Source organism: Trematomus bernacchii, unplaced genomic scaffold (genome assembly GCF_902827165.1).
Source record: "Trematomus bernacchii unplaced genomic scaffold, fTreBer1.1, whole genome shotgun sequence".
In the NCBI taxonomy this organism is placed as follows: Eukaryota; Metazoa; Chordata; class Actinopteri; order Perciformes; family Nototheniidae; genus Trematomus; species Trematomus bernacchii.
Genome location: NW_022988043.1, coordinates 20,664,415 through 20,680,376, shown reverse-complemented (window position 1 = coordinate 20,680,376; position 15,962 = coordinate 20,664,415). Strand labels below are relative to the sequence as shown.

At 40.7% G+C, this 15,962-nt stretch overlaps 1 protein-coding gene across 2 annotated transcripts in view; it reads right to left on the bottom strand.

Annotated features, from left to right (window-relative positions):
* The window catches only part of sh2d3cb (SH2 domain containing 3Cb), a 50,337-nt gene extending 40,039 nt beyond the window's left edge, over positions 1-10,298 (bottom strand). Inside the window, exons 1-2 of one of the 2 annotated variants that reach the window (XM_034117750.1) lie at positions 10,160-10,298; positions 5,202-5,907 (exon numbers count right to left, since the gene is read on the bottom strand). In XM_034117750.1, the coding sequence (XP_033973641.1) occupies positions 5,202-5,907; positions 10,160-10,178 (725 nt within the window). In that variant the 5' untranslated portion in view covers positions 10,179-10,298. Of the gene's footprint in view, positions 1-4,538; positions 4,694-5,201; positions 5,908-10,159 lie in introns of those variants that run through there. The other variant, XM_034117751.1, reaches the window with a different exon arrangement.
* Positions 10,299-15,962: the final 5,664 nt, after the last annotated feature.

Here is a 15,962-nt window from a genome sequence, read left to right as displayed (position 1 = left end):
ATGCAGGCGGGCTACGCGCCACCCTGTCAGAGAGCAGACGCGCGTCCCTGCTTCAGGCGGTTAGCAGACTGCGACAGGGGGCAACAGTGACAGCTTTGACTATCATGCAGACCCTGGGTCTCATGGCGGCTGCTCACGTTGTGGCCCCACTCGGGTTACTGCATATGCGCCGCCTGCAGAGGTGGTTCTCCAGCCTGCGTTTAGATCCCAAGAGGCACAAACGACGTCTGGTGACCATCCCCCCCTCAGTGGATGGCAACTTCCGGTTCTGGGGTCCCCGGATCACCTCCGGAGGGGGTCTCCACTGGGACGGGTGACCTCCTACATCACAGTGTTCACGGACGCATCCAGAACAGGATGGGGAGGGACCTGCTTGAAGAGAGCTATAGGTGGGCGCTGGTCTCTAACAGAAACACGGCACAGCAACCTCCTAGAGCTACGGGCAGTAGTGTTGGTCCTCCAGCATTTCAAACCCTTAATTCAGGGGAGACATGTACTGGTCAGGAGCGACAACAGCACCACAGTGGCATATATCAACAGGCAGGGCGGAGTCCGCTCCGCCGCCTTGTTGACCACAGCGGAGAAACTGTGGTTATGGGCTTCAGAGGTGGTGTTATCTCTGAGAGCCCTCCACATCTCGGGACTGGAGAACAGAGGGGCCGACCTCATGTCGAGGGGCGGCCCCCTGCCAGGCGAGTGGACGCTTCACCCGGAGGTGGAGAAGCAGATCTGAGCCCAGTTCGGGAGAGCAGAGGTGGACCTGTTCGCCAGCCGGCGCAACAGCCACTGTGCCCTGTGGTTCTCCATGGCTCAGAGCGACGACCCGCCCTTGGGGGTGGACGCGTTCGCACACGAACCATGGCCAAGAAAGCTGCTATACGCCTTTCCACCGCTGCGTCTCATTCTCCCTCTCCTGGGGAGAGTGAGGCGAGAACGTCTGTCAGTCATCCTAGTGGATCCCAGGAGGCTGCGCCCAGTAGTGCACGCCTCCGCCCCGCAGTGGGACCTGCCGTTGGTGCTCGAGGCTTTGGTCACAGAACCATTTGAGCCTCTGGAGCTCTCCTCCCTGAAAGCACTGTCGTGGAAGACAGCATTGCTAGTTGCCTTAACGTCAGCCAAGAGAGTGTCCGAGTTAACCGCTCTATCGGTGCACCCAAGTTGCTTGTTGATCCGGGGTGACCAGAGCGGGGCGACACTCAGGCCGAACCCCTCCTTTGTGCCCAAGAGCCTAACCCCTAGATTCCACCGGGTCCGTCTGCGGCGCGTTACGGGCGCGTTACGGGCGCGTTACAGGCGCGTTACGGGCGCGTTACGGGCGCGTTACGGCTGCGCAGCGGTGCTCACGGCGATCGCGGCCACTCTAGTCAATGGGTGCTATTCCACCACACGCGGCGCGTTACGGCTCAGAAGCGTCCCAGAAGCGGCTCGGCGCAGGGCTCCTCTAAAATTAGGATCGAATCCTATTTTTGTCGCGGCGCAGCCGTAACGTAAGGTCGGGCAGGCAGGAAGTGGAACTTTCAGAGCATATATAGCATATATATATAGATATATACACACACACAAACTAATTTTGCAGACCCTATCCCTCCGTAGTCTTTCAAGTAGGAGGAGAAATGCCAGCGTTCTCCTCCGGTTTACAGGCACTGTGTACATTATATATAAAGAATAATTATGATGATGAATGCATTTTTTTACCACTAAAATACAGCAACACATCTTTGATTCATGTCGTTTATAACTGGAATATTACAGTTATTATTAACTTTGTCTGTACAAAGTAGCCTGTCCAGGAAATATGCCCAAATCAATAAAAACTGCGAGCCGGCAGGCAAGACGCTCCGCTTCTGAAATGCTTCTGAAACGCGCCTGGTAGGGTATGACGCCGGAGGAGGCCGGACCAAAACCGCAAAGCGGCGCAGGCGGACCCGGTGGAATCTAGGGGTAAGGAGTGCTTTTGACTCATGACGGCTAAATTGTCCCCAAGTAGATCAAAGCAAAAATAAATCAATAACGAGAAAGAGAATGAAAGAGGTTAAAAGACACAGAGAGCAGGATGACAGAGAAATCAGCAGAAGAAGAAATACACGTGGTAAACACTAAAGGGAACACTGAGCTCTCGCATTGTTTAAAGACTGGTAAATGGAAAATAAAGTGTGAAGAGAATTCGACGGTTATAAGGTAGGAAACCTTAACATAAGCAATACAATCATTTTTTAAAGCAATATTTTGAGTCAACTCGTCGTTTATTTTGTATATTTTGTAAGCAGCCGTGTTATAAGCGGGATCATGTTCAATGCGCTTGTTTGTGTTTTTCTGAATAATGATGGGCTCAACGCACATTATACCTTACTTATCACTGCATTATAATGTCTCAGACAGGGCAAACTGCATTTACCTACAAAAGGACAGAACTTACACATGTTTTCAACGTTGTGAGTTGCATTAAAACTACTTTGTTAGGTTAAGAAAACTAAACTTCTTGATTGGGTTTATGAAACAGAACTACTTAGCTAGGTTTAGGCAACAAAATTACGTAAACGTCCCCGTAGTGATCCACCTTACCAATAGATGATAACAGCCAACTTACCCAACTAGAAATAAGAATAGGGCCATTACATTTAAATTCCCTTAACTAACAGCATCCATTTCCACTGTTGATAACTTTTGTAGCAGGTGCACCTCTCTGATTTATGTTTTGATAAATCAAACCATAAAATGCTTGGGAAAGTAAAGGAAAGACTGTCGACATTGTTGAAAGAAACAATGACTGTTGGTACGAGATGGGATGCAAAAAGCTGCCTTTGTTCATTCAACCATCTTTTGGCAGAAACCTATGGTGGCCGACAGGGGCAAACACACTACAATGGCACAAAACACTTCCATTAGGAGAAACGCGCTGCATATAATATATAAAAACATACATGTGCCAAAACACCCGCAAATGAAGAAACATCTTCACCAACTTGCTGAAACATGCAAAGTGTCATAAATAAAACGCAGCAAACACAAAACGGTGCAAATAGAAAATGCTGCAAGAAGACAACAACTATCCCTGTCACTGGAAGCAGACCTTAAATGTACGTTTTATTGGCATATTTTAACAATGCGCTTGCATGATTACTCCCGATATTATTGCAGATCTGCTGTAAGCTAGCTAGCTAACGTAGCTTACAAGTCATTTAAAATATACTGTCAAAACGTAAAATTATGAAACAGCCAACTTTGCCAACAGTGACAATGTTTTCTTTATTTTCATGTGTTTTGGCACATCTGTGTCTTTTTATTTGTGTTTTTCAAAGTGCAGCGCGTTCTTTCTAATGCAAGTGTTTTTGGCCATTTAGGGCTGTAGTGTGTTTGCCCCTGTCGGCCAACGTAGAACCTCTCACTACACGTGACTTTGTCCTTATCTGCTAACCACAGGAGATTACGTGTCAGAAGATATTCATGACATTACACATATGTTTTTTGAAGTTTCAAATATTCATTCTATTGGTTTAGTAAATTCTGCAACTTGATTTAAATTATTGATTTATTGTTTTTGGACATAATTCGAATTAATTACAAAAACACACTATTGAAAATCCTTAGTACTTTTTTTTGTATGGATAACTTGCACCATGTTCTTTACTTTAATTGTTTTCGGCTCATCTTGAACTACACATGTAGGTTAAGTACTGTAGCTTAAATTCCAATAGAAATGTCATATGCAATATTCAAGATGCTTGAAAACATACTTTTAACCCCTTTATTCTCACTTCCGGATTTCCACAAGAATGTAAAAAAGGTATTTGCACAACAATATAACAATAATAATAATATAAAATTACTTTTATAGCGCAACGATGCAAGACATTTGACGGATTAGAACCAATCTTTTACAAAAGATACAAAAAATAAAAACGTATATTCAGAAGCCATTTACACAACACACCTTTCCAAAAAGTATGCCAAATATGAACAATATTTTAATTACACATATGCTGCGTCTCATTCTACCATTCAAAATTCCTCTGATATTAGCTGAGATGCTCTTGAATTAAATGTACAGGTAGTGAACTACATTCAGGTGTGGTGATAGTACTTTCACTGAATAAAAATATCTGAATACTTAATTCCAGATCAGGTCAGACTGAAGCAGATAGGACAGACAGGCCGACAGATAGACAGGAACAAGTGAAACAGGGATCTGCATCTCTGCCAACAAAGCCTTATCACCATTCTGACTGAAAGCAGAGCAGGATCAAATTCCTCCTCTTATGTAACATATAGTCCCGTCCAGTTTCAGCCTGCACTTCTCCATGTCCAACACAGACACACAGCTGGTAACACACTGAGTTCAAAGTCAAATGTTTTACTAGTCAGGACCATACGTTTTTAATGGCACCAAACTAACCGAAAACTGATGTGTTCGCGGTCCTAAATACAGTAAACACAGACTACATGCAAAGTTATTTAGAAACGTGTCACTGATTTGCTATGATTAATAGTAGTTATTCAAAATTAATAATAGTAATTATGTTATTACTTTGTTCCCTCACCTTCTCTCTCGCTCTCCACAACGGTCTGACCGAGAAAGAGCGCCCCGGACTTCACACATCTTCTCCCGCACAGAGAGACACGCTCTGCCGAACCATCTGACGGGCTGAACCACAGCGGCAGGCAGGCAGCTACTGCGCATGTCCGCCGCTGCTGCACATACTACTCTAGCTTTTAAAAAATCTTTCTTGGTGGTAAAAGCCATTGTTGTTGAATATTGAAAATGCAGTCTGTATTTTAAAACGTAGCTATAATTTGTGTTACTAGAATAGTTTAAAATTGTAGGCTAAGATCACAGAAATTAATTGTTCCCTTTGTTTAGTTGTAGGTCCTATTTCCAATCATAAACAAAGTTATATGCCAATGCTCAAATCTGATTAAATGTTCAACCAATTTAAAAAAAACGTTTAAAATACATATAAAAGTGTATTTTATTTCATCCTGGTGCAGCAATCTGGTTTATTTGGACTTGTATCAAAATACTGATATATTATTCAGGTTTATATAATCTCACTGTAGTGGCAGATTACTTTGCAGTGTTTCTTTAAACCTTATAAATTAAGTTTAAAAGCAGGTTGAAAAAAGTAAACCCCACAGAATATATTTGGGGTTGAGACCCTATATGTTTCCGGAAAAAGTCAATATAAATAATTCAACTTTCTCACCTGCACTTCACCTCCTGCGAGCCGTTCACAGTCTTCATGGTTTCCTGTGTTCTTGACGTGACAACAAGCTGCGTCTCTGTTTGGTCGCCCACGTGGCCGAGAGCTGCTTCTGCTATCGGGTCCATCGGCACGTAAACATCCTGGTGCATAGCCGTTTTGGTGCCGTTTGTTGCCACGTTTAAAGGTTCTCTTACATCTCTACTAGTTTCTAAATGATCCCTGCTCCTTTGCTGTGACCCTTGGTTTTTAATGGGGTCCACTGAAGGATCATTGACGCAGCCTTTAGGTACAAAGGTCAGAGGTGAAGCCCGGCTGGGAGTCGGGGTGGCTGGCAGCGGCCGGTCCATGCTGGTTAGACTGGACAGGGCACTGAGCAGAGGGGAGTCTCGGACATGGTCCCCCGCCTTCCACTGGCTCTGCCCTTCACTCACCCCCTCCTCCTCTTTCTTCTTCTCCTCCCTCAGCCCCTTCAAGCTCTTCTTCCGTTTCTGGGTGCGGGGCACAGTGCCCACATGTGTGTGCATCTCGCTGGAGCGGGCGTAGCTGGGGCTGCGGAGGCAGTCGTCCATGTCATCCACTGATTGTTCCCCTGCTGCTGATTTGGCACCGCCGAGTCTCCCATCATGCTCTGGGCCTGCCTTGATGTTGGCCTTCTCTGACAGGCGGCGGATGGAGAGATTAGTGAGGCTCCCAAACCATTTGAAACCTGGAAAGTTTTCAAAGTAGGGGGAGGTTAAGCTGCATTCACATGATACGCGGCAAAACACCTCTGTGCTGAAATTGCCATTGTGACATTATAGGTATTTCATCGAAATGTCTACATTAGCATCCATGGTTTATAAGAAATAAGGTCTATTGACCGTGAACTCCAAAAATATACAACATTATTTTTTTGATGGAATGACCATTTATACTATATGAATCCTAAGCAGTAAAAACCTTCCGGGAGAAAGTTGACAACACAAAGGTTAAAATAACTGTGATACATGCTTATAACCAACTGCTCTACAGGTTTCAACATTAATGTTGAGACACTGTAATCTACTGGATGAGGACATAGAGGAAATTATAAAGGTTCTTTTAAAATATGACATTCAGTAGCACAGGGAAATTCAACCTGTGAACGTTAACCTTAGATCTGAGCATTCTGACATTCATTATTACATCCAGTGTTCCTGCAAATGAGTCACAGCACTATTGCCTTTGCGAGATGTGGTTGTACATTTTTAAAGACAATTAAAGAATAATGTTGGACATAGGTCACAAATGGGACCAGCAGCTGCAAACATTACATGTTTTCTTTCTTCTGTGAAACACAAAAAAAATGTTTTCTTTTCCACGGAGACATCAGAGGAATGTTGTTGTACCCTCATCTGCTGAAACTCTCATAGTTTCTATTATAATCGCTCCAGCTCTCAGCAGCATTTGATTATGTTTCTGCCCCGGGGACCTATTTAGACTCTGAAGGATATTTATTTCCTCAGCTATATATAGACTGAAGATTTTGTGGAGGCGAGAGAAGTGAGATGCTGTCTCTGCTCTGATCTGTTGGTTAGCTGGTCAGATCTGTTATGATTGGTGAACTGCTCAGAGATTTCCGGCTCCTTAGCTTATCATGAACAATATGATGAAGCGCTAGCCAAAAGAAGCACGAGTGCTACATAGTGATGTCACTATGTTGCAGGAGTAAACAAAGGAGTCCAATGGAGGCCTTTCAGACAGGGTGAGTGTGTGGGAGAGAAACTCTCTGAGATTCTAGCCTTTGCAGACTGCACAAAAAGTGGCTTGAACAAGTGGCTAAATAATGTTTTAATTTGTACAAAATAAGGCTAGCTGTTCCTTAGCTAGCTTTATGCTAAGCTAAGCTAATTGTCTGCTGGTTGCACACTAGCTTTACATATAATGGAAAAATATGAGAGTGGTATCCATATCTGATGTAACGACTCTGCCAGACAGCAAATTAGCATTACCAAAATGTTGAAGCGGACCAGATGTTTTATTCAACATTTGAAGTAGGTTTGAAGTTTTAACAAATACAACTGACTTTTCTTAAATAAAGTTAAAATCCATTTTGTTTTGGGGGTTATTTTTTCACTTTTGATGGAGTCGTTTCACTCTGCTTCTGGTCTTTGTGCTAAGCTAGGCTAAATACATTCTAGATATGTCTCTGTATGGACTCACAAAAGTGAAAATAATATCCAGGACACTCTGAGAAGGACAGCACACTGTACAGCAGGATTTCTCCAAATCTTCTCAAAATTCCTCGTATGTGTTAACTTACTTGGCAATAAACCTGTTTCTGATTCTTTATGTGTTTCTTAAATTAAAACACAGATACAACAAAACTGAACTATACAGCGTCAAGATAGAATCTGTTGCGTGGGAAACAGCAAACCTCAAATTATCAGAAGCTGTTATCAAGGGACATTTTTTATCTCTTTATTACGAAAATGTAAAAGTGAAGACGTCAACATGGCCGAAACTTTTCTGTGTCTATTAATCTGGCGCAGTGGGGGCAGATCCCTCATGGGTGAAATTCAACTTCAACTAGTGAACAACTATAGAGTCTAACAGCAGAAGAAGAGAAGCACAGAGCTGTCCTTTCAGCAGACACTCGCTGTCTTTGCTTAAACTCTGCTCTCAGCTGGGACGCTGTCCATTCAAACTGCACAAAGACACATCTATGCTTCATTTACAATGCACCAAAAAACTGTGTGTGAGTGGGACAAACAGCAAGCACACAAACACACTCATTCACAGTGAAACAAGTGTCAATGGATCATTTTCTTTTAAAGGATTACACGTATAAACTTGTATCAGCCTCCTGTGTCTACTAGAATGTATTTTCCTGGGTGGAAAGTCACTAAGTAGACCAACTCAAGTACTGTACATGAAACTGTTACTACTACTGTTTAGTACTTTTGCGTGATGTTACAGTCTTTACATGCACAAAACCTATATAACAATAGGAAGGGGGAAACCCCCAAAAGCATAATAGGGCCCCTTTAAGTTTACAAAACTGACGGTTTAAGTTCAGCAAACAAATCTGCTCAGCTGGTTTTGGGAACACGTTGGCAGGAGGTGTTGCGTGATGTTGACAGCTCTTCAGGGCCGTGGCTACCCTCCTGCAGCGGAAACACACTTTCTGTCTGTCAGAGGAGAGCTGACTCACACTCAGCAGGATCTATTCTTCAATATGACAGCTAAAAAATAGGGAGGAAACTCCAGTCTCCATCACTTTTCTACTTCTTTAGAAAAAAGAAAAAAAAGTACACTCTTTCACTCTTACATCAGTATAGACTGATGTTAAGAGTGAAACATTTTGAAATCCAACAAAGATGCCATAGTTTTGGTGTTCATTTAATTTGTGGCAGGGAAACAAATACATTTGTATAAGTCTCGTAAACATGAGTTAACAAAAGCCTCCTATACAATTACATATTCAATAACCTTAGTAACCAATCTGCAGCCTCAGTGCTAGATGGCACTTAATCACACCCAACCTTCATAAGTTCCAATGCAACAGTATAAAAATACTCCATCTCAACACACACAAATGTCCTGCATTCAAACCCCTACTTAAGTAGAAAAAATATGTATTGTCATCTAGATGTACTTAAAGGTTCAGTTGGTAACCTTTTCTAAAATGCTGTTTTACGATATTTTCTGAAACTGTCCCTCTAAGATATCCTATAGTCTTTCAAACATAGACTGTAGTGCATTTTGCAAGTGCCTCTAAAGGCATTTGCAAGATGAAATCGGGCCTGAAGGAAACCAACCAATCACAGCTGAAGAGTCTCTAAAGCAATGTTACTGTTTGTGAATTCCGACTGTCAGATTAGGCAGCGCAGATAAAATGACCTGGCCACTATATAGAAAAACAGATCAGCCAAAACCAAGCTCCTCCTACGAGCTGGAGCAATCTCTCTCATTTGACAGCTACATATTACACTCAAATATTTGGGGCAGAATTAGGCAGTGCAGTAACAGTGTCCTAAATTCATATTTGACACTGCATAAGAGACTACTCAGCTCTGATTGGTTGTATTCCTTTGGTTCTGTTCCTCCTTGTATTTGTTGTAGTTCTAGCATTACGCAGTTAGGAGCACTAAAAGGAGGCACATGAACATGCTTTTTTTCACAGATTTTCTGTCTTGTGCCTTACTCTTAGGCTAAAGTGCCAGTTTTGGCAAATATCAACTTCCAGTAGGAAATACATGTGTTCTGCAGTAAAATGTCCCCTCTAAGTTATTTTACTCCTGTTAATGACACAACATTGTTAGAGCAGCATTTAACTGTTACTGCAGCTCAGGGTGGAGATAGCTTGATGTAAAGTTTCTTAGTTTATTGCAGTTGTTTACAACTTGGTTGGGCCCCTCCAAAGACTCACAGATACATTGGAGAGGTTAACAAAGAAGGGAAGAAGGAAACAAATAAGTTTAAGCCATATACGGAGGGAACTGCTAACTACTCAAAGACATCTGAGATGTGAAAAGGAACCCAAATTAAACGTGGTGTTTTGTCAAACATGTTTGGAACCAATGGTTGAATCCTTCACAATGCATTGTGCTTTATACACTTGTATATAAGTAAATAAAATGTAAATGTTGTTCCAGGTACAATATTTGGTTTCCATATTCCCCATACATTTCGTTAACTCAGTCTTATGTTAGATTTGGAATGAAAAGAGTTGTACTTTTAAATAAAAAATATTTTATTAAATAAAAAACTCATAAAAAGTTGTAATATTCCCTCTAAATTAAAGTCTACTTCCTGTTGTTTCGTCCAAATAACTTAATTTACCCTCTAGCAATTGCACCGTGGGTACTATAGGGTATATTATGAAGGTATTGTATTTTGTCCTTTTTGTGCAATAGGGACTTTGTTGAAAAAATGTAAGGAAACACAACACATCAGAAATATTACACAACAATATGATGAACTAAAATATAACTTACTCAGTTTTCGTTTGTTCATGGTTCAGATGTCAACTTTCTGGTGTATTTAGTGATATAAAACAGTTTTGCTGCAGGGTGACAATGAGCCGCGTGCACTCTGCTTCCTGTGACTCTGCTTCCTGTTCTCTGAACACAGCGGAAGAGTCGGGGTGCATTTCATGTCAAGTTGATGCCATCAGGAGGCATGTCACTTTCTGACTTCACAGCGGAAATGTGTCATTTGGGAGGAAGTCACAGTGGAGCTTTACAGCCCATACAAACCGCGCATCGGTCCCAATACACTTACATTAGGGTAAACGTGCTGCACAACAAGATGTAAATATCCAACACAAATTTGCGAAAACACGTGCAAATGAAGAAACATCTCCACTAACTTGAAAACACAGGCATAGTATTTAGAAAGAATTCACCAACTTGAAGAATCAAGCTCAGCGTTTACTAAAAGCGCTGGATAAACAAACTGTTGCAAGAAGCTCAAAACACAACAGAAACGGGTCAACTAAAAAGTGACGCACACAGCTGGGACCTTAAGCGCCTGTTGACCTTCGGGTATTATAAAGTTGTCCAACTGTGACTCTCGCAGAGTCTGTTTATTACTTGTAAGTGTTTTGTCAGTATATTTGAAATTGCTATGTTCATCATTGATCATCATGAGATCACATTGTTAAAATAAAACTAACATTTTAGGTTAGCTTCCATTGACAGTTTACAGTTGGCCAACTTCATAATCCCTGAACTTCAACAAGCGCTCAGTCCCAGCTGTGTGCATCACTTTTTTAGTGTCCCTGATTTCGTTGTGTTTTGAGCAGCACGTTGCTCCCAATGTAAGTGTTTTTGGCCGTTGTAGCGCGTTTGCACCTGTCGGCCACTGTGGAAAACTCTAAAACTCATTTTAATATGAAAACAACATTTTGCACTGAGCCATATTATTTTTCTTCAAAATCTGACTTTTCAAATGAAACAATTGTCTCCTGAGTGTATACTGTCACTGAAAACCTACCTAAAAAGTTGTATTGACTTATTATAACAGTGTGATTGCATGATTCCTTCCGAAATTATTGCAGATCTGCCGTAAGCTATAGCAAGCTAACAAAGCATTGTCTGTTTTTTGTGTGACTATCTTCTTTAAGTGTGACTTTTGTAAAGTGTCTTTGTTTATATTGAAAAGTGCTATATAAATTAAATGCATTGTTATTATCATAGCCAACCTAGTAATTTAATTGGAAAGTTAAATATTATAAAAATATTATAGTGTTTAAATACTCTCCCTTAAAGTTGTGCATTCAAAACCTTACTTAAATAAAAGGTAGAAAATTATTAGCATCAAAAGTTGAGAAAGTACTCATTATGCAAGATGATACATTTTTGGACTGATATATATATATATATATATATACATATTGTTGGGAAAATGCTGAATGTGCTCTTCCAATATCAGAGTAGCACATGATAACAAAGGCCCTACGTAGCTGTGTACATGGCAGGATGTATGATTACCTAGAAGAGCGTCAGGACACACTGTTTTAGGCATATGATAGCTATGTGATTAACATGATGATTCAGCCTCTATGGAGATAGACATATGACTGTCATGTTTATTGCTTACGCAGGCCTTAGCTAATCTGAACTAAACATTGAATACTGCTTTGAAACGGCATTCCTCCATCTTGTGACTGTGTAACACCCTCTCTTGTATATAAGCATGTCAAGGACACTGTTCTGGGAACTATTTGTCCCAGCAGCTCTGTACTGTATGTGATGACTACTTCCATTCTTGCAAGGATAATAAATACATGTATCCTGATATTGAAGAGCAAGCCGGTGACGAGTGATATTTTTCTAACACATGTATTATTATTGTATTTGACCTATTGATGGATCTCATTTTATTTTATAATTAATAATATTTTATTATTATGCTGGGTAGTTTAAAGGTAGGGTATGTAAGTTTGAGAAACCGGCTCGAGATACACTTTTTGTTATATTCCATGGAATGCTCTTAACATCCCGATAGCAATGAATATCTTAAGTGCTTTGACAAAAAATCCATAAAAAAATGTCATCTGTGGAAGCCGTAGTACTGTAAAAAGCACGACCAATCATTTTAGCCAGGCCGGCTAAAATGATTGGATGGCCTACCTGCCTGTCAGCCTTCCATCTGTGCACAAACTTATCTCGTGCCCTCATTGGTCATGTGCACATTCGTGTGTGTTGGAGGAGGGGCTCTATAAGGAAGTGGCAGATTTTCTCCGGTCGTGTATTTTCAAATTCTAGCGATCTCGAGCCGGTTTCTCAAACTTACATATCCTACCTTTAACCCAATTGATATAATCATGATTTTCTAGCTGATTTGTATTTTATTTTCAATAATATGAAATTGCAGTTGAATCTAAGTTAAAAAGTGTGGGAAGTAAAAAGTGTAATATTTACCTCTGAGAGTTGAGAGGATGTTATGTTTTACTAGAATAAAATGTAAAAACCCAAGTAAAATACCTCAAAATTGCACTATATTACTGAGTAAATGTACTTGGTTACATTCCAGCACTGTAAAGCTGCTGCTGTAGATTATTTTTGATGTTCCAGTCCTTCTCTCTATGTTTTTATTCCAATATTAGATTTTTAACAAAGATTTGAATCACTTGTTATTTACTGAAATTGGATGATCCTGATATGTTTGACCACTAGGTGGCAGCAGAAGTCCATAATAAAGCAGGAAGTGATTCTGAGAGAATGCCATGGATGGAAACTCTCAATACGTTGTTATAAAGTAAGATTAGCACTTTTACATCAGTAAAGAATTTTTGCAAACATTTCTGTGTTTTCACAGAAAATGGTTAACTGTACATTTGATACAAAAACACTTTGATTTTGGGAGATTTACTGAAGCCCCATATGAACTATAGTATGAATGCACGTTTTTGTTGATGTTGTGCCCATCTTTTACATTGGCATTACTTTCAAAACTGATAAACGGACTAGTGTGGCCATGAAGAGTGATTACTGTCGGTGTCATTAATACTGGGGACATGACCCAACCACTTTTTGAAATGGCTGATTGTGTTCCCAACACTTTTTAAAAGTATCATTTGTTAAAAAGAAATTAAATAAATATGGATATAATAAATATAATATAACACATTTTTGTGGAGAAGAAACTCATTAGCATTTTCTAAGAATGTGAAAAATATGGTGGCTGAAACGGCCCAAAACAATTAAATAAACTGCAGTTTCAAAACGGGGGTTATAACCTTGGCCAACTGTTATTGTCACTGAACTAAGCTAAAAATGTACGTTTAAAAAAATATGAAATACAAGTGCAACCATAAGACAGGATGGAGACATGTGAAATGAGATACCCCAAGAAGCTATAGCTTGCGAACAGGTGCCAGACAATAAATATTTACTTTATATATAGTCAATACATATAGAATTGAGCGAGTTCATGTGTTATTCAGAAACCCAAAAATAGCCCACGATAACCAAACATCTACAAACAACTCTAACCCTAACTGCTTAATGGTCTAAAATATTAGATTCTAATTCTAATCATTTGTTCAAAATAGGTTATAGACAAACAGACACTTTTTATGGAAAATGTGTGGTACATATACATGCATATCAGAGTAAGTAAACTTGTGTAGAAGTCCACAGCCATTCAGAATATTACATCTCTGACATATTTGCTTAACAAGTGTTATTTTAATAGCTTTTTAAAGGCATGCGGAGATAAACACATTTTATAGTGTCATCAATTTCATTCAACACTTCCTCTGCAGACCACACCAAAGCTGGTCAATTAAAGTTTGCGCTTTTTGTTTTCAAGTTGTTTTTATTTCTACACCGTTTTTGAAAGTGCAGCGCGTTCTCCTAATAGGTGTTTTGGGTCATTGTAGCTTGTTTGCATTGGTCGGTCACCGTAGCTGTTCAATATTTCCTCTGCAAAACTTTTGTCTCAAAATGAAACAATAGATTTAAACCTGTATCAACTCAATGTACAGATTTCTGTTCAAAAAAAGTGTGCAGCTTAGCAAATCAATCTTTATTTCCTATATTTTTTTCAACTTTTACCAAAATAAGTATCAAAACAAAGACTAGTAATTGTCCTGGCAGTTAGAGTAAAAAGGTATTTTTTTTGTATTCTTACACATCATTTGACAAAAATTAGAACCAGGACTTTCAAAGGAATATCCCAAATTCAGACATAGTGTGTCCATAAAGCTGTTTTTAGTGCCACAGACACTGAATAAGACAATAAAATAAACGTTATGTGCCGCATGACGAAACCGTCAGAGGACTTCACTGTTTCAGGATTAAAATCTGTTCAGGAGGGAAGTCACCGGAGACTCTCCTCGAAACTTGGATACGTCCCTGTAAGTATTTTGTGTTTGCTGGAGGGGATTGCCTTCCTCTCTGAGCCATCTGCCGGTAAAGAAACATGACGTCTGCCACGATATTGTCAAGGTCTCTTTTACCACAAATAAACATGAAGAATACCAGGGCATCTGGTTGATCAAATAATGTGTCCCTCTAACTGACGGCACCATCTGGCCCACTGAGCAGTAAACCTGCACATTTTTATTCTCACTTTGCTCATCTGAATAAACGCTAAATCACTGCACATTATGTGACATAGCCACCAATGTATTAAGATAATACATCTGTTTATAGTATGAAGTGTGTTTGTATGAATGTCAACTCCCTGTAACTAATCAGTTGAATTCAGGTGAGGAAAGGGGGCGGGACCCTGGGGAACAAAGGGAGAGGAAATTGTTCGTTTAAGAGGCTGGTGTTTGTAATGCCCCTTTCACACCAACGTGGTTCCAGGGCCGGTTCGGAGCTAGAGCCTGAAAAGCACCGGTTTTTCTTGTTCACACCGCAGCAGAGCCGCCTCTAAGCTCCGAAACCCGGTGCTTTTCAAGCACCAAAAAATGGTCGGTCTAGAAACAAGAACCGCATACGTCACGCTTACGTCGGAGGCGGGGGCAGGGGCAGGGGCGGGATCAACCTGAGCAATAACAGTTTCTGGCGAGTACGGCAAATGAAAGTTGTAACAAGCAGTAGCGCTGTCCAAAGTGACTAGAACACAACCACACACTTATTAAAAAAAAACACTTTATAAAGTCAGGCAACACTAACCAGGCTTCGTGTGATTCTGTTTATTTCGACCTTACTTTGACCATCCGTTCGCTGTCATTGATCATTGTGGAGAGCAGGCAGACGTTTTGTTTTGTATTATAGCAGCTATACATGCTATCACAAGTAGAATCATAATGAAAAATACGCCGGTAAAATGTGCCGGCTTATGCCACAATAGGATAGCAACAAGTAGTCAAGATAGTCAGTTTAGCTATGCTAACATCACCCATTTTATACCAGAGAAACTTTCATAACAGCATTGTGATGCCAAACAGCGGGCAGCACTGCAGCGGTCGGTAAATGCCGCTGAAACACATTAATAAACAATGAACCACGGCACTCTAGAGAAAAGTACAAGGGTTGAGAAGTAGTTATTAAATGTAATCTGGCTTCGTATGATTAAAAGCAACACGATCATCGACCCAACGCTGTTGGGGAGAAAATCAGCGACGTAAACGGTGACGTCATGACACAGCAGCGGCAGCACCAGTCGGGCTCTGGGCGGTGTGAACAAAACGGGGGCTGAAAAGAAAAACCGGTCCCGAACCAGAAAAGCTCTAGCACGGATCTACAGATGGAGCATCTTATTTCAGACAGTTTGAAACGCGAGGGTCGTGATTGGGTCGTGATTGGTCCGTGATCGGCCCGTGATCGGTTCGTGATGAAG